This window comes from Centruroides vittatus, unplaced genomic scaffold (genome assembly GCF_030686945.1).
Source record: "Centruroides vittatus isolate TY-2023 unplaced genomic scaffold, ASM3068694v2 contig_89, whole genome shotgun sequence".
NCBI lineage: Eukaryota > Metazoa > Arthropoda > Arachnida > Scorpiones > Buthidae > Centruroides > Centruroides vittatus.
Window position 1 is genome coordinate 421,822 of NW_027122580.1, and position 22,923 is coordinate 444,744.

Below are 22,923 nucleotides of genomic sequence, written 5' to 3' on the forward strand. Positions count from 1 at the left end.
CCCCGTTATCCTTTGTTCTTTTATCTTCATCTGGAAACACGCGGCTATTCTAGATATAAGCAGAATCTATAAATTAAGTCTGGCAAGAAAGTGAAAAAAGACGAGAATAGAAATCAATTTGAAAATTCTTGCTTCATTTTTCGCGGACGAACACAAATTTCCTACACAAAGGACGTATTTAAAAAACAGAAGAGGCTCGATTTTCTTACAAAAGCGAAGCAGGAAGAACAAATTTGATAGTTTAATTGTGATTGCGATCAAAAAGGGGGGACATCAAGGCTGTTTAATTAAAAAGTCGGCAATGAACTAAATATTGCTGATAATGACGATAGGAATAAAGGAAAAAGTGGGATAAACATTGATATCTGCTGGCTTGCAGAATAGCTTGACAGTTGTCTCCTTAGGGAATATCATGGAAGAAGACGTCAGCCATTGCAAGTAGTAAACAAGAATGTCAAGCAAAGATTCCAACAGCGTGTAACGTTACGCCAATGGAGCAAAAAGGCGTTAATTATAATTACGACCTTATCCCGTTCTTTGTTTACCGATTCGCATTGATCGAACAATAATCGACATAATACTGAATCAATTGTAATCGTAGGAAAATAAAAGATATGTCAAGGATTTTCGTATACATAGATTTTACAGTTTACCTTGAATAAAGACAGATTTTTCCTTAAACTTCTCCTATATAATTGCCATTAAAGGAAGAACGAATTTAAAAAATATATTATTATTTTTAACGGTCTTCAAATATTTATCGAGAGGCGAAAAATCGATGGTGCTACTTTTTTTAGTTATTTGATAATATAAAGGTGTAGACCTTTAGCTGGAGACAGGTACAATTCGCGACAAGTTGGCGACCTCAATTTCGCGATATTACATTCTTCTCGTCGTGTCGTGACGTCACATTTGTGCCGCATCACTCCTCTAGGCGTCTCTGGTGTCCTAGAAGGGTCGAACGACATAACGCTCGGAGAGAGAGTGATTAGACAGAGAGCGAGTATATTGCGTACAATCTCCCTCCCGCGCGCTCTCCACCCCTCTGCCGATATTGGACCGGTCCGCTATTGCAGTTACGAAGCCCAACGAAAGGTTCAGTCAGCGCTCCAGCTACTGGCAACAACGCAGTGCGCTGCGGAGCTTTGTGTTTATGTGTCTTCTGTGTCCGGCTCCATCTGTCAACCACGTGGCTTAAACCCTGTTTGGACTACTTTACGGTCGACGAGTAGCGATTTCAGCGTGGAGACCTTCCATCGTCCACACCATGAAAGCTAAAAGAGGTAAGTGTTGTCAAAACGTCCCACGTGGTTGGCTGTCAAGATTCTTAACACCGTATCGCCCGACTTTTAGCCCACCTTCTTCCCCTATTCCGCCGTGTCTAAACGATCTAGACGGCTAGACTTTAAGCCACCGAGTCTTCCAACTTGGCGCTGACAAGTAGGCCTATGGTGACAGTACACGTCACCATGAGTCGCCGTTGTCAAACCATTTATTTCCATTACTCCGTCGGTTTGTTCTTCGTGACTACCGGGAAAGATCCAGAAATTCTGCACCCAACCCTACCAGTCCGTGCTATTTCTTCCCTCGGGCTCGTCTTCCACGTCTGACTTACCTTTAAGGCAACGGGCATACCTGTGCTTTCTTTACCTTATGTACCCCGGGTTTACGGGTTTACGGGCCAGGATTGGGGCCGAAATGATAGATTTATTAGCTTCGACCCGACAATCGGAATATTTAACGTCGCTGCCGTGTGGCTTTAGTTTTACTCTTCCAGTTTTACCTTTGGCTGGCGTTTGTACGACACGAAAATCTGTTTGCGAGGGTAAAGGATGTCCTGTATCTACTCTGTTACGAAGGTAAGCCTTGGATGGATGCCAGAAGAGATGTAGTGGCTTTTTCTACTTTATGCTAGGACTAAATGTCAAACGATTGTCGGCTAGGCTCGGCGTGTCTGTCACGGTGTTTTGCGGTGACGTCACGCCTGACGAAGCACACTCGATCTCGGTTATTTTTTGGAAATTTTCTGGAAAAACACCGACGCCATTTCAATTGTCGAATGGTCACGCGAGAGGTGCGGCCGGGACGAAGCCCCCTCCCCTCGGTAAATTAGGTCGATGGGACCAATTGGCTGGGCTTTACAGTAGTTGGATTGTAAAATTGTGAATATGGTAAATGGACTTCATCCGGTGATGCCGATCTTCAAGAGGCGCGTGATGCGTAACGAACGGTGATGTTTGAGTGTTTCCGGTCTTCCGACGATTTTCGTGGGAGCCACCGAAATATCAAGATGAAAGAAGAAAGTAATTTCCCAAAAGAATCTCCGATAATCGCGTGTGAATATATATACATTCCGTGTGTAATTTTGTCCGTATCTGGCCGGCTTTTGTATGACGTTCAGAAATGGATAGTCGCCTTTCTAGTTAATGGCGGTCACGTGATCGAATGTCACAACGTGGCCACGTGATTCGTGCAAACGTCATCCTACGTCGGAAGAAAAAACACAAAAAGTCGCCACCGACCAATCAATGACGTCTATTAATAGAATTAAAGTCAATTTCTTGTGGTTTTTAATTATAGGTTTTACCTCATAAACGGGTACGACCGGTTAATAATTTCGGGCCAACCGAATAAAACCAAAAAATCGGCCGACGTTTCGTTCGGGGGTCGAACCATTCTAAACACGTGGCTCTCGAAGTAACATAATTTGTACAATATGTGCTTTAATTGACACGGTTTGCCGGTTCCCCGCTGACAAAACCAGTACAGAAATCTGGTTATTACTCACAGGGCAAAATTTGAACTGTCATTAACGCCCAATTGCACCCCTAAACTCTGGATTGCCCTGGTTCATAGTCTAGAGTCCAGCGGGAACATATCATCGGAGCCTGATAAACCCAACGATAATCTCTCGCTCAGTGCGAAAGGCTAAACGGGAGGACGAAACTCCATTATTTGTTAGGAAGTATCTCAATAGGAAAGAAACCTTACTGATTGAATTTTATTTTTCTAGACAGATAAATGCGTCCTTGGTCGATCCTAGTGTATAACCACTTCTAGAATCTTTTCACCAACGTCCTTCATCCGTATTACTGTGTATAGAAAAAGATACCTTTGCCAACCGACGGTAATTGGTTGTTGTCGTATAGCGTTATGTCGTACTCGCAGCGAAAATTCTAGTGTTTATCTAGGGAAGAAATGGCAAAAAATAACAATAATAACTCGGTATTGCAGGGCAATTAATTGTTAAAAACGTTTTAACCCGAGCTACGCGAGTATTTGTGTGACGAGAGAAGAGATACCAAAATAGAATCTGCCTTGTTGCTTGTTTAAAAATATGCCACTTTCACAATAAGTAAAGCTGCTTCTCGCCAGTCAAAATGTCGCTGGTTCGTGTCGTGTCGACTGTCTCGCAACACCTTTTTCTAGCAGTCAAAACCAAGTCGAATCTCGACTTTTTCTTCTATATTTTCGTAATAGGGCGAGAGAAAGTACAAACGTCAAACATAAGGATTGGGATATTAAGAATTTCTACTAAATCTAATTTTAGTAAGGTAATGTCTCGGTACAAGTTCTATTAAGACTTGTATCGAAAAGGCCCAATTTTGCAGATGGGATAAACAGTGTAGACGTTCGCCTGTGTTTAAGAATAGTGAGAGAGACAAGTCGTCTTGGAATAAAAAAAGAGGCTGACTCTGTTTATTCTGGCTTTTTCTATCTGTACGAGCTTACCCCTTCTAGATGCGCGATAACGCCGCAGCCATTCAGCATTTCTAATTCCCCGTTGGCTTTTTTTTATTCTTCTGTTTCCAGTTACAACTATAAAACCTGCATCGTGGCCATAAATTCTGCAGCAAAAATATTCGGACAATTTGCCACCAAGTGGCGAGATGCTACCTCCCTTCTTTTCACGTATTACACAACCAGCGATTCCATAAACTGGTACACGGGTTAGAAGATTCAAAAACTAATTTGTGTTATAAACTGGTCCAACTTAGACCCTTGTAACATTGGAAAAAGTACAAAAAATTCAAAACCAGTTTTGTGTAAGCCGAAGAATCTTCGATAATCAAAAAGATTCTATCTTCGGGGTGAAGGGTTAATGGGGTTACCCCACCTGTTCCGCTCCTCTCGGTTATTTTAAGATGGCACACCGTAATCGAAAACATACCTACATGCCGTCCGATAAGATATATAAGATACAAATGGGAAATATCAGCTATGGCATGGCTCCATTCTGCTTCGACGTACAAGGCCTGTAAGTTCAGCATGCGCTGTTTGTACAAACAGCGACTTGTTTATGCAGTTTGTAGTCTCGAAATGAATGGGAGGGGACGGGCCGGATATTTCTCTTACATCCTGTTCTTGTTATAAATATCGTATTATTGATTACAAAACATAAAATCGGAATAAACTGGAGTTTAAGGACCAATCCGGTCGATTCCATTTTTGTTGCTTTCTTACAACGTATAAGGTTGCGTTTACACCAGCTTTTCTTACGTTACGTTACGTTGTTTCTGGCCAATGGAAGACGTTACAAGTAATGCCTTCTTTGATTTGTCAGTCGTAACGTAACGTAACCTGTGTGAACACAGCGCGTGTTTAGTGGAAAGCGTAGTCAACGGTTAAGAACCGAGGGGGGATTTGTCGCCTATCGACCCTAAAAATATCCACCCCCTAAAGAGACTGGTAGTACTCTGACCTTTAACTGCACTCGTTTACAGAAGCCGGAAGCGAATGACTGTGACATTCCTGATCAACAAAAGCGTGTAATTTAGACAAAAATATTTATTGGTTGGCATCAATCTGCCTAAAGTGGGAAATTCTTAACTAATTTAATAATAATGGACTTAAAGTCGGCACTTGGACGGTGAGATCGGGCTAGAAATACAGTATAGTATATTGGATTTAATTTGACAGCTGTTGACTGTCAAATTTGTCAAATAAGCGGTGTTCATATTCGATAGTTTAGTTCGAAATCTATAAAGTAACAATCGTCCCCGCTAGATTGACGCCGTCACGTGATCGGTTGAGACAACGCAGGTGTGTTGCCACCTGTGCCGAAAAAAATATTATTATTTCGGCCACGAACCGGAGTTTTAGCCTGGAGGAAAGCGTATAATCTATTAAAACAATGAGAAGTTTTACTTGGATGAGTCGCGGTTTTTGTATGTTAATAAGGAACAATCACCTCTTAACTTGTGCTTTTTCAAATGAAATCGCTTTAAAAATTGGGCTTAGTCAACGAATTCTCGTCATCAAACTGTAAGGAGTTTAAAAGATTCCGGAAGTGACGTGCGAATACCTTTCGCGCTTTTGGCACGTGTCCGACGACCCGATAAAGATGCTCCTCTCGTTTTAAACGTTTGGCCGGATATAATTAAGCGTACGTAACCTTTAAAAGGCGGTCGGTATAGTCGCCATTGGAAATGGGCACACAACCATCGAAATAGGGCACTACTACTTTCATGACAGATGAGTTTAAATCGGTTTTGCGGTTCGGCCAGACAGACGGATGTGGGTCAACAGGTCACGTCGGACTTAGGGCGGGATCGGTGGCGGCGCGGCATCGATCCGTTCCTCGATAGACGCGGACGGATAGGAGGCACCCGGCTTAAGGCATAACTCTGGCGAAAATTCAGAAAATACAACATGGCGGAAACCGAGGTGGAAAAAATAACGCGGATACACACAATGGACAGGTGTGTTTGGCTATGATGGGGAATTCGTCAGACAGGTGATCTATCAGAGATAGGAGGCTAACCCGAACTCGACCGGCTCAATATAGAATCTCTTGGTCATTCGTACGGGGGTAACAAACGTTAAGCCAGGGAAACGCCCTAACTTCCGGGTTAATCCCCGGTTGGATCGAGCCCCGAAGGAACTAGGCGACCCTGAAAGAAAAGAGCGCCAAAGGGTTGGTTCTACCCAAACACCTTTCTGGAACTAAAACTTACGGGAGAGAGAACGAAAATTACGAAAGCATTCTAACCTAAATAAATTTAAGAGGGATGCGCGGCGACGAAACAGCTGTGTCTTAGTGTAGTGAGCGTGCGAACACGTGCCTTTTCGTGACTGGAGTAAACATAACATCTGCGCTCGAACCGATTTAGAAACGTCAACTTGTCCAATCACCGACGAATCGAAAGGCGGTCGATCGTCTCAGACTTTCAATTTCTCTAAAAAGGATATTAAAACAAAAGAAACGGAGGATATTCGATAAAAAAGAAATGCGATTTCTAGACAAATTTTAGGGTTTGCCACACGAAAGCATTTTAGAAACGAGATCATTAGAAAAAAGGGGCTCTAGTTTTGTATGTTTGTCTCGTACTCGTCGGTATCCAAGGTGATGGTCGCCTGGCAACTAGACTTTTTGCCCAATCGAAACGAAATCAATGCTTTTCTCGTTCTGCCCCCACTATTTACTTTGCATTTCGCTCCGACTACTTTAAGTCGCGTCGAGTCAATTTTTCTTAATTACTTTAAACCGCCGGGATTATCTGATACATTACTCGGGTTTAAAGCACTGGAAATTGCGGTTTAATCTCCCGATATAGGCTATGTTAGTTGCGGATTGGCAGAAGCGGGAAGAGAAAGGGAGCCGTTTTCTCACCGTACAAGTGGCACTCAACAAATTAAAGTTTTTGGAAACCCAATATTTGTTTTTGGGTATGACACAAGTGGATTATGCGCTTTATAACTGTGGAGATAGGCCAAATGCGCCTCGACCTAATGAGGCCTATAGGTTCTCGCGCCGAAAATTTACCTGTCATCTTTGAAATTAGGGTGACGGTAAGGCCACCGGTAGGCTCGCATTTCGTAAGTTTTACTCTTTAAGGAAGCAGAACCTTATGTTTCTCAGCCCGTTCGTAATTGTAAATTTCCCGCCCTCTACGGCACCCTGGCGAGAAAATTATTTAATTGCGATATCTTTACGAGGAAAAAAAACGTTTCGTAACATCCCCAGAATGGTATGGAGAGGAAATATTTGAATATTTATGAATATTTCCATTGTTAAACACCTTGGTATATGTGGTTTGAGGGTGTTCTATTCCGAATCGGTGACATGGAAAGTGCTAAATAGGTTATGTACCAGCATAACGTCATTTGCAAATCTGTATTCCGAAACACGTGTTGGAACGATTATTAAAATGACCTGATATCCCGTGTGAAAGATGGAATGTCCCCACGCGTCCGATATCCAGGTACTTACTACCTTATTCCCTTAAAGGGATTGGTACCTTGGGGCATTGCTGACGTTTGCTGCCTTTTTTTTAAATCTCGACAGATAACCCGTTCGGCGGGTTTACTTTAAAGGAAGCCGCTTAAAAACTCCGCATTCTTCCTCCCGATAAAAAAATAAATAATATATAACGTAGTGTAGAATGGTGGTTGGCCTTTTGGGATGCCACGCGAAACGGAACGATTACCATACATCCAGATGGAATCTTAACGTGACGTCACGAAGTTTGCTCCCCGACATCTGTCGTTCCATCGATTACGACGGATGACGCCACCTGGATTAGTCGATGACGTTTGGATAGTGGTGACACCTGGCGCTAAAAAAGAGCGTCCATTATCGATTACCCTCCCACCCACCCGGGTTCGAAATACCGGCGGAATTCGACCGGGAAAGTTTTTGTCGTTCCGGGTTAGGTTCGGTTAGAGCGTGCGTGCCGCGTGTTCACGACGTCGAGTAGAGTATTGTGTCATTAAACATAAAATTGGGCACGTGCATCCTGGTCGAAATCGATCCCTAAGTAGCAGTAAAAGGGATAAGCGTTGGGAGAAAGGGCTTCCATTTTTTTATTATTTTTTAAATGAAATTCCCCGAATCTAAAGTCATTTATGTGTATGTGCAGTGGGGTTTCTGGCAACCCTTTCGTTACGAAACTTAGCAAAAGTTGACGGAAATAGGAGCGAAAAGTTGGTCCCGGTTGCGTCATCATAGCTTTGGTCTTCCAGCAGTTTCATTTGTGAAACCGGTTGCGGGACGGAAAGACAAGGCCGTGAGGCTCAAGGTCATACTGCCTGGGGATCCCGCGTTGCTTAGGCTAAACGGGCATCGGACATGGTCAATCTCCGTCCTCCGGGCTAGCAAACGCCTATTTTTCCAGCTGTACGTTCCACTCTACTGTAATTGCGGGAAGCTGGCTTTTCCTTTCTTACACGAATAGGAAAGAGGTTTATCCTACCATCCCCGCGTTAGATACTTTTTAGCGTGTTTTCCTGTCTGTGCGGATGGAAGAATCGCTGGTTTCCTCACGCCTTCCAGGGACGATCTAGCAAAGGATTTGTCGATACCACTTTCGACACGGAATATCCATTTTCCCGCCGAAGATTAATAATAAGGATGAAAGTATCGAATTTAAAAACATCCGCTGCAATTACTCTTCAGTAAATTTAAACAGTTTTCTTTGATTTGAATAGGTTAAGAGCGTATTGTTGGTTGGTCGTTCGAAGGACGTTAGGTCATCCATCATTTAATATGGCGATGCAGCTTCTCTATTCAATACCGACTCGAGACGTTTGACATGTAACTTTCTTCACTTTCAACCTCCATATCCGTGATAAATGGAATTTTATCTCCAACTCCCATCGAACCCCAAACAGTTAGATACACTCCCTGTATATTTTTTATTACTGTTTTCCAGTCTCTAGGGTTGATTTCCCATCCTTTTACTCGTACACTCCTAATGGAGAATAGTAAATTTGCAGCGGTATAGTTTATAAAAGTCCGTCGATCCATAATCGCGGAAGTAGAAGCGAAAGCGAGGCAATGACCTTCCGCTGGCATCCTCACGTGCTTTGTAACGTCAGCGATTTCCGCACCAGGGGTAGAATCGGGTCAGAGCCTCGTTTTTGTTCGAACATGCGTCCTGAAAAATGACTTAACGTCTCCTCCATCCACTTTGCAGGAAAAGGGATGCCGAAGAGCTGGCCCTTTTTTCAAAACTCAATTAACAGTGCGAGTCGAGAGTTGTTTTTACTCTTATCTCTATTGTTTCCCCCAATTAGATAATCATTCAAGGTTAATCTGCTACGACTCGTTATTGCTCCATTGTTTTCAAAAAATACTAATAATATTTATTATAAAATCGCCAGCCATTTTATGTCTTGGACGATGCGCCCATTCTTTTGTCACTCGGGGAAAATTTCATTTCGTACCGCTTTCCCTCTTTCAATCTAAATCGCCCCACCCGGTCCTGTTTTGCATCGCTTTTACTTTCCTTAGTCCGTTTCTACGCCGTCTTCTAGCTTTTAATTTCACTAGTCTCTTTATTCCCCCTATTCTTTACCTTGCTCAATCTTTCTCCTTTCCTACACTTATTCTACACGTGTTGGTAGTGCATCCAAGCCCTCGATTCTGAACCGTCTCTTCGTAACCCGTTTTGTTCCTCGAGGTTTTCCTTTGTTAGTTACCTTTCAGCACGTTCGATTAACTTACACCCCGGCCTCAAAGACATGATTTGAAAGTTTTCTGGTGCAAAAAATAAAAGCGCCTTTCGATATTTGTCAAATCTGGAGATCTTCGGTGTTTTTTTGCGTCGAAGAGGGAAGTCGAATTCGGTAGAAAGACGAGGAAGAAGAGCAGATAAACGTTTGGAAAATCCTTATCGGATTTAGGAACCCTTTAAATCGCCGTATTTCTGAGTGTTTAAAAGGGAAAAGAAAGCCGTGTAGGATTGAGCTTTTCTCTTTCTCATCTCGCCCTTATCGAAATGATGGTAAACCGGAGATTTAAGCTTGTTAAAAGTCTAGAAAGGGGGAATAATCTTCGAAGGAATTCGACGTTTCCCGGTTCGAAGCCGCCTAGCAGAGAATAGAATCGAATGGTGGCGCCAAGTGGTACAAATTGGGAGCAAGGACGAACGATCTGACAGAATTCACCTTCCTTTCCCCGTCCAAGTTTGTAGGAATGGCAAATTTGCCTGCCAAAATAATCCGTCAGACGTCTTGGCAAACGATTCCCTCCATCCAGACACAGCTGTTCGTTCGTTACGTGTGACCAAGTACGAATTTCGTCCCCTTAAAGGCGCAACACCGTCCATATTATGGCTATAATTGTCAAATCGTTCTTAAGCGTGCGTTTCCTAGAAAATTGCTCCTACGGGAGATGAAAATGTGCAAGACGTAGTGATCGATCATCTGGCGATCGAGTCGATGTTTAATTTCGAGAGGATGCAAACTAAAACCTTCGTGTCGTCCCCTGGCGAGGTTTTCGAGTTTTAATTCGAGTACGACGTGGAAATTACGTGTCTCTGGGTGTCGGTGAATTCCTCTCTGTAGACAGATGTGTACCGATTACCCCGGAGTACCGTGTTGTCTACCGATCGATCGAGTACCACAATCTTTACACGAACAGAAATCGTTACGTCGGTAGCATTTATGAATAACTTAAGCACTGCCCTCCATCTACAGATTCTTTTCTAAGTTTAATGCTGCGAATTTGAATTAATTATATGCAACGTACAGTTAAGTGGGTGTACGGCACTCCAATGCGTGTGTACGACCGATTAGTTTCTTAATAAACGACCGACACAATAGGGTTTCATAGATTTTCAGTGGTTTGTCGAATGCTTTCTACTATTGTAAGGTAACAATGCCTTAAAAATTGATCGTAATAGCTCAGTAACGTTAATTAAACTTAAATTATTCATATAAAATTTAGCATTAAGTGTAAATATAGATTCCTGATCAAATTTTTAGCGTGACGTTCCCCCGCTTGCACGCTTGGAGAATCCTTCAATTCGCGTGACGGTTGGAGGATCTTGAGAGGTTAATTTCTAGAATGGACGAGGGGTTCTAATCTCTCATTAAATTCTGATTAGCTTCTATGTTCTACCATATACTATAATAAGCAATAGGCGTACTAATCGAATTTCGTTCGCTCGACACTCGGCAAATATCGATCTTCCACTTTACTCCAAAAGTGTTTCGTGTGGTCAATTTCTGGTTTCCTTTATTTACTTTCGCGTATAAATTGTTTATCAACAGCGATTATGAAACAGTATTCATCCTTGAAAAGATAAAGGATGCGGTCCTTCGTGGTGTATCTCGCTTAGCAGATAAGAAAAACTCTCCTGTCAGAGCCTAGATAAGGCGCGCGGTTGAAAAAACACGGTCGAATTCGTCGTGTCAATTAATCTGTCGCCTTCTTTAACATAACTGCGACTAATTGGGAAGCAAAGAAGGTCGGTTTATAGAGAAATGGCCAAATTTTATCTTTCACCAAGCTTGGCAGCTGCTGCCAGGGTCTGAAGATTACCTTTGTTGCACCTGGGTCCTACTTCGGGGTACCTGGGAGCAGCTGTTCTCGACCCCTAGGGCTCGCATCACAAAGGGTTACAGCAACTAATTATTGTCAAATTTGCATCACTCGTGGACTATTTGTAAAAGTTCGGTAGCATTGTCGACACGAGGGTGAGTCGCTCGACGTTTTAGAACCGACGAATTGTTGGAAGCTGCGTAAAGACGTGGGTTTACGAGGGAGAGCAATCACGACCGATTTTACTAGCAATTAAAGAACGTGTAATAAAGCCATATGTATGTAGATGATCTTTATTGTATGGCCTGTGCGTGGAGAGGAAGTGCAATCCGTCACGCTCGACTTTTTATTCTATAAACATCGATAAATAACTCGATTAGTATCGTCGATGGCTATTTTTTCACCCCTTTCCCCTTTTATCGAGTAAAAACCGCTGTCCGCTTTCGTGACGTCTCACGAAAATAATCCGTTGGATTTTTTCGAATGCCAAGAAATGGAAACCTCAACTTTTGCATTAAGAAGAAAAAGAGGGCCGAATTTTAGAGTCGATGAGACTTTGGTAGCGAAAGTAAAGTCGGCGAAGGGGTCATCGCCCGCTAGTTGCCATGACGACGCGGTTAGTACAGTACAGGTGTCGAACGTTACGTTACGGACGTTACGTAACGTGGGTTCTAAACGTCGAGCCCAACGATAAATTCTTTTCTAATTGGGAATTTCGAGGGTGAGCGAAAGGAGGAGGAATATGTTATTTCGTCACACGAAAAAATATAAATGCTAAATCATTTAACCACGTCTGGCGCATTGTCTGTAAGGTTCCGAAAACGTGACGGGAGTGGAAAACTGTAGGATAAATCCCCCCGACATTCATAAACGCAGAAGAGAAACAAAGGGAAACAGCGGGATACGCTAGGTAGAAAGGCGAAACGTCCAATTAAAAAACATGACAATCATTTTCCGCCCCCTCTCCACTCTCCTACCACAACTTTCCATTTAAATATCCGTTAATCTGAATGTCACTTATGGAAATTACACAAGATTTTTGTCCATTGTCTCCTACCGAAATACGTTTTTTTCCTCTCTCTCTCTATTTTTGCCTGCAGCTATATAAACAGGTGTGGTTTTCCCACACACGCCACTTGAACTAGTTAAAGATGGCGGGTCAAAAACCAGACGGTCACAGGTGGGATCGCGTAGACCTATATTACGTCGAGAACAGGGAGAAAATTGAATACTTATCTTCTTAATATTCTCACTTTGTAAGGGTTTCGATATTGAACCCGATTTATTGTGCTTTTTAGGAGTTAAGGAACTGCTCGAGGTTCTTTGACGTTTGGGTAAGAAAAAAACAGAATCGGTTGTTGGAAAAGTAGGCTCTTTTCTTGTTTTTTTAAAGTAAAAAAAGAGAGAAAAGTACAATTTACTCGAGTCGAAAACTTTTGTGTCGAAGATAAAGTGCAGCCATTTTTAGTCACTTAAAAGTGTCTTACATAAAGAACGGTTGCTCACTTGTCACTTTGTGGTGTGTTATCCGCTTGGTCAGCTTGTCTCGGAGGAGTTCGGTGAGAACAGGCTCGGATTACCGATAAAAAGAATAAACGACGCGACATGTCTTACAAGAAGGACTACCGATTTCTCCCAAAGTGATACTCCCTCGTTTGTCAGTAAACCAGAAAAAGTAAATGTACGTCCTTCTTGTCATCTCGTATATTTTTCTTCATTAATTAAGATGTGCCGCTTTGGTTGATCGGAATTTAACGCATTCAAAACGTATCTTTAACCCCTTCCGTCACGTAAACGTTAAGGAAGACCTACGAATGTGCAGGGGACTTTCTAATATAACAAAACACTGCTCGCAACACGTCGAATCTTGTATGAAATTTAGTTTTTAACTTGGAGTTGGTTCGGTACTGCTCGGCCCTACATATTCATAGACAATTTCGATGTATCGATCGTTATACAGATTATACAGTTATCGTGTTTCGCGCAAAAAACCGAGTTAACAGAAGGGATGTGGAGAGGGGGAGGCGAAGATCCGTAGCTCATCGTTTAAGGGCGTGGTACGACGGAATTTCATATTTGGGCGTGGTCGTCTCGAAAGTTGAGCTGGAAAGATCTCTTGACATGTTTGAAATATGCTTACCAATATCCGAGACACGTGGCTAAAATCCGGTAAACTGACCGAGCATTTATTTATCTCTGGGAATTTGCACTTGCGTAATTAAAAATGACAGCTTTCGACCCGGGATGTTGCCGGACAGTGCCGAATCTTAGCACCAGCGACGTCACTGGTTGCGCTAATGGCCAATGCGTACATCGAAGATGGCGTAGGATAATTTAATCCGATCACGTCACTAGGTTTTCGTAACTCGTCTTTGTTGCAGACTCGTTTAAACGCCTATTCTCGTTGTCGAGTTAAATAATTAGATACTACCAAGTCGGGATCGTTATGGTTGACTTGGACTACGTTCATGTTCTTCGGCTTGTTTGCAAACTACAATCGACGTGTCGGGAAAAGTCGTTGTTGCGTAACTTAATGTGTCCGGTTGAAGGAACTGCGCTCTTTGTAAAGTTTTACAACACGTATCGGGTACGTGTCAGATCTGTTCGATTGTTAAGACAACTACGCAATAAACTCGCATCACGCGTCATTCTCTTGGTTAGCGCGATGCAGGAGAAGTTTATTCGTAGGGGAGACAAACACTAAGCAAAGGGTTTAGGCTAATTGTACACTTACGTACATCCCTGCAAAAGAGTATTGTACCATTAAACACAGAACAGGAAGCGTTTTATACAGGTAAGCAGTTGTATTCTTGTACGCAGAACTGGGCAAGCAAAATTTAACACAACAGTCATTTAGCTAAGGCTCGTTTCCGCATAAACATTTATATTGGTATCTTTTATAAGGGCAGTTTTCGTTATGTTTATATTGCGTGAGTCTTGATACCGACAACCACTTGTTTTTATTTTTACTTTTTGCCAGTTTCGGATTTTAGGATTGGATCTTTGCCAAATGACTAGACAACCTTCGTTTCTATTGTAAAATTTACGTGTTTAAATTAGCATGAAATGAGAATACCAGTCCGACATGCTACCTACGAGCATGCGGGAGTGAAGTGTGATCGTGTGTCGACTGTCAAATGTCAAAACTTTGTGTATGTTTATAGTTAGTTAGGTGTTAAAATTCTTCAAAAAAATCGTTAAACAGGGGACGAACTAATCAAAATTCCAAAGATTTCTGCACGTTTTTTACGCGCTAGAAGATAAAATCAACTTTAAAGGTAGATTTTTTGGCTAAAACTAAGCCGGAAGATCTTTAGAGGGACCAAAATTACTCGCGGCACGCTTCAATTCTGCCGCCTAATATATGTAATTTAAACGAGTTTAAAAACATTTCACGGGTAGGAAACGACGAGATGTTGTCAAATGGCATATTTGAAAGGAACCGGATAGCCCAAACTTCTATACTTATAGATAGGAGAGCGCAAACTGGCTCAAAAATGACAATGCTAACTTCCTGCCGAACAGGAAGATCGGGATTCTTGGTCGGCTTCTCCAATCAAAGTGTCAACTTGCCAGCATCTAAGCAACGAGAAAAAGTTTCAGCAGTCACGAACGAATACTTCGCTATTGATTAAGACGTTCAACTTAAAGAGGAAGTTGTACAATTTAACAGTTTTTCTTACTTTTTCACGGCTTTACTCGGCTCAACGTCGAGTTTAAGAGACGTACTAGCATCTTATCGTCAATATTTACCGATACTATCTAACGCTTCACAATGCGAGCTTTAGGAATAGTCCACAAAATATACAAGCTATCTTATCTTTCGGCAATTCCATTATGGAAGCTGCAAAACAGTTTGATTTCATTCAGATAAAGCTGACTTAATTAACTTTACATAAAATATGCCAAATAGTTTTCAAGGGCATTCCCTGTGACTTCTTATCCGATTCATCTCTGTCTCGCAGGCATAAATTACGCCATTATTCAAAAACACTTACAACTAACGAATTTTTCCTCATCAGTGATAACTTTCCTTGGTAAATTCCTGTTAAATTTAATTTAGAATTCTCGGCTTTTTTGCAATAATTTAACCTACTTTTGCAGTTTACACGCCTCAAACCATCCACTTTTAGAGTTCCGGATTTTTTGATTTTCCCGTTTTTGCAGCTTCTTCCTATCCCAACACCGCAATATTTACATAAATAATAACGTTGTTTGGAGCTCTTCTATCAGTTACGTGTACACTCTTTGACTCCCTTCCCTCGCGGGGTACAATGTCCCGTAGACGGACCCCTTACACTCCCGGGTATTACCGGCGACATTCGTTCTCGGCAATGGTGAATTTTTTGTTCGATAATGACGTAGTAAAGTTAATAAATAAGCCAAGCTAAAAGGAAAGAAGAAACTCGATTGGACATTATAAATTATTAGAGTCAATTTACAATTTTAATATGTGAAAAACGAGTTTATAAGCTCGTATCTTATATAAGCGCCAGCGAATGAATTGCGTGTAGTTAGGTAGACATTGAACTGATGTCAAATCAGCACATGCCGAAGAGCAAAGTCTATATTTATATTTATGCAGACGTTTTATAAGCAAAAATTTTAAATATTTAAAATAATAAATTTAATAAAAATATGGCCAGGGATGTGATTCCGTCCCGGGGTTTATAGTTACTTCGAGCTCAGAGTTCAAACCTGGAGAAACGTGTCTTAGACAGGAGCGGGGGGGATGGTTTCCAGTTCTGTTCCACTCTACACAGACGTAGTGTTAAAGCATTTTCTGCATTGACGTCAAAGCGTGACGTTGCAGTTACTCGAGTATTTTTCCTATCGACGATTTTGAAAGAATATCTTTTTTTATTGTTTACGCGCTCTTTCAAAACGTAGTTTCGTCTTTCTTTTTTCTCCGTCGGTTGCTTACGATCCAGCCGGGAACTAGAAAAATATCGGGATTTACGACGAGAGATTGGTTTGTTTACGAAAGACTAATCTGCTCTTTTATGGCTTTGGAACTAATGACTAGTTAATGCACTCGGAGCCTCGGAAGTAATGACTTGTAAAAATTATCCAGATTTGCAACCAATGACTAATTAAGAACTACAAACAACGAGACCAGCCAATGCGCTTCTTACAGCTGGATGTTAATAAATGTTATCGGGGTCCAGAACTAGAACTAAAGAATAATTTATTCATTTAAGGATTAAATTAAGTCCGACAATCCTATCGGTACTTACAAGTGGCAACTAGACACTACCGGATCGGTGCTTAGAACTAGACGTCGACCGGTACATATTAGTGTTTAGAGTTAGAGCTATTAACACTATCGAGACCAGAACTAAAGACTACGATACGCTAGTCTACGAACAGACCGATTGGATTCGTTAAGGATTAACAGAATCTAGGCTTCGATTTTTGATACTAGACACTTAATTAATCACTAACGTCGACACATTTCAAATTTTGGGAACAAAACACCGATTAACGATTCACCGTGACTTTGGACATTTGTCGCGCACAAATATTATTGTTTTCGCCCAGACAAATATTAAATAAGAAAATAACGACGAAAACGTGCTTTTTTAAAGTCGTAAGACGTTACTTTTATCACTAGAGAATATATTTCTAACCGATAACTGCGGGGAGGGCGAGAACGTTACGCTAATTACTAGGAATTTTCTTTTTTATATAAATTCTAAACTTGTATCGAGAATTGCGAAAATATAGAAAAAGAAAGCGGACGATTTGACTTTGTGGGCAAGTGTGTGCATTAAGAAAAGTCGTAAGAAAAGACGGTATCTGCCGGTCGTTCTGCCGGTCGTATAGCGCCGATAGCCGATAGTCGAATGTTAATGTAGATTCTTCCTCCCTTCCGATAACCGAAATTCTAGAAAACTGTAACGACACTTTCCTTTTCAAACGTTCGATAAAAGAAAAGAAAAAGCTGGCGCGAGTAAACAAAAGGCCAAATTCGGTAAATAACCGGGTCCTTTACAACGGTGGAGAAACACGTTTGTGGCTTTCTTAAGAAGAGACCGAGTGGAATAACGAGAGGCCAGGTCTTTCGGAATTTGTAAGAGGGTGGGAAATTTCGAGTTTTAAAAGTGGCCACGTCCGATTGGTCGCCTTCGTCGCGTTACTAGTGTTGTCGATCGTGTGGCGAATGCCAATGAAGCGAATCTGATGTCGCCATCGCGCGTAGTTCGGGGAAGGGAAGGAGGAAGCGACCGTTTAATAGTCGCTAGCCATGATAGATGTAACCTTGGCAAGTGTTCACACGCGCCTGGTCACGTGACTGTGTCCAAACTGTCGGTTCTCTCTTCACTCCATTCCGTTTTTTGTCGACTCGGACGTGACACTAACCGCTATCTTATTCATCGGTTTGAATTACCGAATCGGGTTAACGATTACGAAACCGGAAATGGTAATACGACTGATTCGTTGGCCATTGGCTGCTGTTTTTTCTTCTCTGAATTTTTTTAAACGCCGACCGAAGAAAAACACATAAAAAACGGTTGCTTAGAAACCCGAGAAAATCATTTTCCTGTGGAAAGATTTTGTATATTGCGAGGCGCGAGGCGCACAGTACGTTCCATTTTTAATCGGGTTGTCGGTGCTTCTGTTATTCTCCGCCGGCCAGGGATTGCGGGTTTTCTTTTTCCTCCTCTCTTTCGAGTCCATTTCGTAACGGAAAGAAACGGTTGGACGCTGTCTCGAAACGGAAGTGACGAAGAAAAAGTCCAGGAAATGACACTTACCAGACCGGTCGCTTCCCCCGCCCCCCCACTTCCACGTCTCTTCCCGTTCATCGATGTAAAACTGTTAATTTAAAACCCCCGTTTTTGAATTAGCACGAGTTTTTTCGAGAAAGACCGATAACCGTCGCCGAGGAAAGCGGGTTTTTGACGCCCGTATTTAGAAGGAAAAGGAAAAAAACCCGTCAATTATGAATCTCGCTGGAGTTTTGTTGACGATCCCACAATTCTTAGCGGTGTTATTTACGGTGACATTTTCAGGGTCGTCCTTCACCTCATTTCTTTGCTGGCGCAAGGACGTCTTTATAACGAGATGCGAAGGGGGACCCGTTCAAAAAACACACCGGGCAAAGTCCGTTTCTGTATATTCCATTCGGTTAGAATGCAGTTTACGTCTATTAACTTAACTCTTATTGGACGCGTGTCAGGAAGTCTGATTAAGGTCCACTACACTAACGTAATTCTTACTCAAGGTTTCTCCCTATCTACGCGTGATTTTTTACATTAATCGCCTGGAATTTATGCTCGAAATTTCGTTTAAAAACGGCCGGTAGAGGCCATTTCTTTCGGCTCGACAATCGGGAGGCGATAGAGAAAGAAAAGAAGCGCGGCAACCAAACCTGTCAGCAATTGTTCCGCGTTACGTCATTCATTAAGGAATAAAAGACTAAAAAGTAAACAATTTTTATTATTAAACTGGAAAGATTAACCAATAGGAAGAGGTCGTTTCGAAAGTGTAGGATGTTCGAGTTGAACAAACCGCCAGAGATAAAATAATACGAAATTGCGTAACTTTCCTTTAATAAATTATTCATTTCTCAATACTTTCATAAATTCGCTAATTATCTTCGACGCGGCCAGTTATTTCAAAATATATAAATAATTAGATATTGATAATATCGCCTTATTTCGTCCCGTCTGCCAGTAAAAAGAAAAAAGTTTGTCCGCAGTTCTCTTAACGAGCTTTTATATAATTTATATAAGTATAAAAAAACTAATTGTTAGAGCGACAAGTGGGTTTAAGATGGTTTTTTAGGAAGATCTCTCTCCTCGGCTACCGAATACGCCATTTATTGCGTTAAAAAAGGAGACGATAATAATAATCGTTCCACTTTGGACGTTCGATATTTTCCAGCAGACGAAATTTCTGTCGTCTTTCTATCGACGATCATCGATTGACGGTTCCACACTTAAGTAGGAGAAATATTCGACAAAAATTGATGGCCATTTATATTTAGAGTACCTTCGATTTCGTTCACCGTTTCGTCTCACCTTCCGATTATTTTAGCCCCCTTTTTTCCTAGTTAATTAACTCTTGTCGCTCTCGATTTGTCCACGCACGTCACCGCGGATGAAATTCGTACGTTACTAGTCACACCGCTTCCTTACGTCACCGTTACCGCAGTTTAGACCCACATATTTGTCATCGTCTGACGTGTACCGTGCCTGGATCCGTACAATCTTACTACGGTAGATATTTACGTATTGATACAGTACGGGGGGACGGATTTGAGGTTTTCCACCGGTAAAGGCCAGTACCTCGGGAGTAAAAGATTTTATAAGGCATTTCGTTTCCTTCCTGCACCCCCGCTATTGCGCATTACCTACGTAAAGAATACGGACATTTTAGAGATTCGAGGCACACGCCTAGAGCTTTAGTATAGATCCGTATTGCGAATGGTGGCCACACGCCACCGGGTTAGAAGAAGAGAGTTTTCGGAAGTTGTTTGTGTTACGGAGGCCGTCTCCCTCGTTTATTATCGATACGCCGTAAATATAAATAAATGTAAATGTAGGTTAATTGCCGTCGGAGGCAAAAGATGAAGGAAATTGCCGAGAAGAGAGAAACAATGTTGTTTTTCGATTGTTAAAGTTGCTAATTCCGCTGCTAACTTTGTAATTTCTATTTAGTCGTAATTAAAATCCGATTTGCTGCTCGACTGTCGGAGGATTTTTTCTAGTAGCCCAGGAATGGAGATTTAATTGTATAAACGCGGAGGAGTCGACGAAAGTTCAAACCGCGGCGGTTATTTATATAACGAATGCCGCCGTAGCTAAGAACCGATCCAAGTAGTGTGTAATGTCGTTCGAAGTGGTGACTCACTCGCACGACATTTTGGCAGAGTTTCTCAACTTCGCCACGAGACAAATGGGGGGAGGAAGAGGCAGCCGTCCCGAAAATGGACACGTCACCCGACAGGATGATATATTTAGCAGCGTTACCGTTCTACCCTTTCGCTTAACAAATGTCAAAAAGAAAAAGTTGAACGTTTTATATGTTATAGATTTAATTGTGGTAAGTTGGCCAATGTCCCGGGAATCGTTCCAAAGGTCGAAGGTCGCCAAGTTTTCGGAGGTCGTTTTTCTCAGTCGAGGTAAATGTCACCGTGGTCGAGGCATTCTTCCCAGATTTACTTCCTGCATGGAATATATAAACAGCCGACTTGGCATCTCTCCTATGGCTGAATGGAACGAGCCAAACCGCCGACGTGGATGGATTTCGTTCCGTTCAAAATAGACGTTTCTTTCGGAGTTATTAAAATCCGCGCCATCCCCCGGCCCAGCGCCTACGCTTCTCCCGGACCGTGTTTGAATCGAGAACGACCAATTAAATGGTGATTAATGCCAGTCGAGAGCGTAATTATAAGTAATGATCGGACGGTAGAGTGTGTTTACTTCGATCCGAGTTTATCAAATAAATCGCAAGGTCCACTCTCGAACACGTTACAAATCGCGCGATAAGTATTTCGCATCGATTTTAACCCACCTCCTTCACGCGCAATTGAAGAAATTCGCTTTGTGTCCGCTGGAATTCTTCTCTGGTGCCACCGTACGCGCCTCGATGAGCGTAAATAGGAAAATAAATACGCTTTAAACGTGATAATAAGTAGGGGCGCATTTTTCGAATGGGCCAGTCGTCCAAGTACGAGAGCCGCTTTCCGTGGCGCCAGCCAAGAGATAAGAAAACGTCGAGTTTACAAAGGGATAAGAATGTAGAAGGAAAGGTCGTATAAATCACCGAGTGCTCTATCTGAGCTAATTGCCCTTGAAATCCCTGTGTTGTAAGACACGACGATCGCCAGCGCCATATCGCTCTCTCCTTCCCCAAATTCGCTCTCCGAGCGCTGTAACCCTCCATTTAACCTATATACTAACATCATTTTCGAAATATCTTCTCCCCATTAAAAGTAAGCTTTGTTTTGTTGAAAATATCTGGGAAAACGGTTTTTTACACAGAAAATTCCACTTTTTCCTACATTTAGCCTCAAAGTAAGTTTTAAAAATACTAATTGTTAAAAAATGAAAATCGCTGTACGAGGACAATGCAAACAAACGCAAACAAGTGTTGTTAAACAAGGCATTCGTAATAATCTGATCTAATAATCGACGAGAGATAAAGATCGGAGTAGACGTTGCACCTTCGTAACACTTAAAAAAACACAATTAACCTTATCTAAATTTGATCCATTTTTTGCCTATCGATAATTTCCGTTTGCCCACCCTTTCACCCTTATTAACTGATAAATTTGGCCTCCAGCGACGATATCTGTTTCTTATTTTTATTATTTACTTTACTAAAAAGTAAAATTATTACCGACTCGAAAGTTGTGTAAGATTAGATAACCGAGTGTCGTCTTGTGTTTTTAAATACGTAACGAAGAGAATAATCTTGCGAAAGTTTATTTATTTAGTTTTTGCCCCGATTTTGTGCTTCGTAACTCGAATACAAAACGGCGTAACTAAGGTCGGCCTATGGACTAAATAGAACGCGGGAACTGCCAACGCATCCCTTATCTCTCAATGACAAGAACGTATATCTTACGTGGATAACACGATAACTCCGTCGTAAATACGCCCCCCTTACCACCAGCCTTGAACATTCGCTGCTGGAGATAACCTAGGAATACGCCTTCCGTCATTCGCCACTTTTATGGCCCCTTCCACGTGACAGAAACTTTAGTAAAATTTCCAAACTATTACGGTTAGACATTCGGACGGAGGGGCCGTTACGAAATTTCACCCACTAACTCTTTTATTTATCGAGGAAATGAAACGGGTGAGGGGTGTCTGGGGAAGTAGTAGCTATCTTTTTTTTAATCGCCTAAATTATCAGCTGTTAATTTAAACATTTATAAACCGTCTTATATTGTAAGCGCGTTAGTTCGCTACATATAATATTTGACGTAATATAAGAATGTTTATACTTGAAAGACGTGACTGAGATACTAGTGAATTCCCGTGTTGCTGCTGCTCTTCCTTATCTCTTCTAACGTAGTTTTCCTCCTCCCGTTTTCGCCGCTACGTTTCCTGTTCCGATTCTAAACGGAAGCAATCGTACGAGCGCATTCGAAGGTAAAGGTCGTCTCTCCCTGCCTCTCGTCCTAATTAACGACCTTTGAACTCGGCCATCCTTAACTAGTGGATTTACGGAGTAACTCGATCTTCCCTCTTTCCCTATTCCCCTCGGGCATTTTTTACTCAATTAGTCTGTGTAACTGTCCGTCTGTTTACACTGAATCTATCGTGTTTAGATTCGATTATCCGGTAACATTAAAAACTTGTTTTCTTTGATGCAATTTCCAAAAAATCGAGTGTAAATTAGGTGGTAAAATTTTGGCATGGATCCAGTTTAGCCACGTTCCCACGCTTTTAATAAACATATTTCGGTGATCGAGTGTGGTGTCAAGTTGTGCACGATCTGTCAATCTATACGTTACGTTAATGTGTGTCGATAGAAGAAAAATTATTTAGCCTTTCCGAATAATGTTTTTGTCACGTGAACAAAATCGAGCTCTGTGTTCTTGTTTCCTCCCTCGATATTTTTTTTCAAATAAATTCCCTCATTACCGGTAATTTCCCTCACTGGATATCGTTTTTCTGATGATTATTTCGTCGTTA

General features: G+C 41.8%; 1 protein-coding gene across 1 annotated transcript in view; it reads left to right on the forward strand.

Annotated features, from left to right (window-relative positions):
- Nucleotides 1–978: 978 nt before the first annotated feature.
- Nucleotides 979–22,923, forward strand: part of LOC136983820 (homeobox protein TGIF2-like) — a 30,300-nt gene continuing 8,355 nt past the window's right edge. Inside the window, exon 1 of the mRNA XM_067280685.1 lies at nt 979–1,283. Within this exon, the coding sequence (XP_067136786.1) occupies nt 1,268–1,283 (16 nt within the window). The 5' untranslated portion in view covers nt 979–1,267. The remainder of the gene's footprint in view (nt 1,284–22,923) is intronic.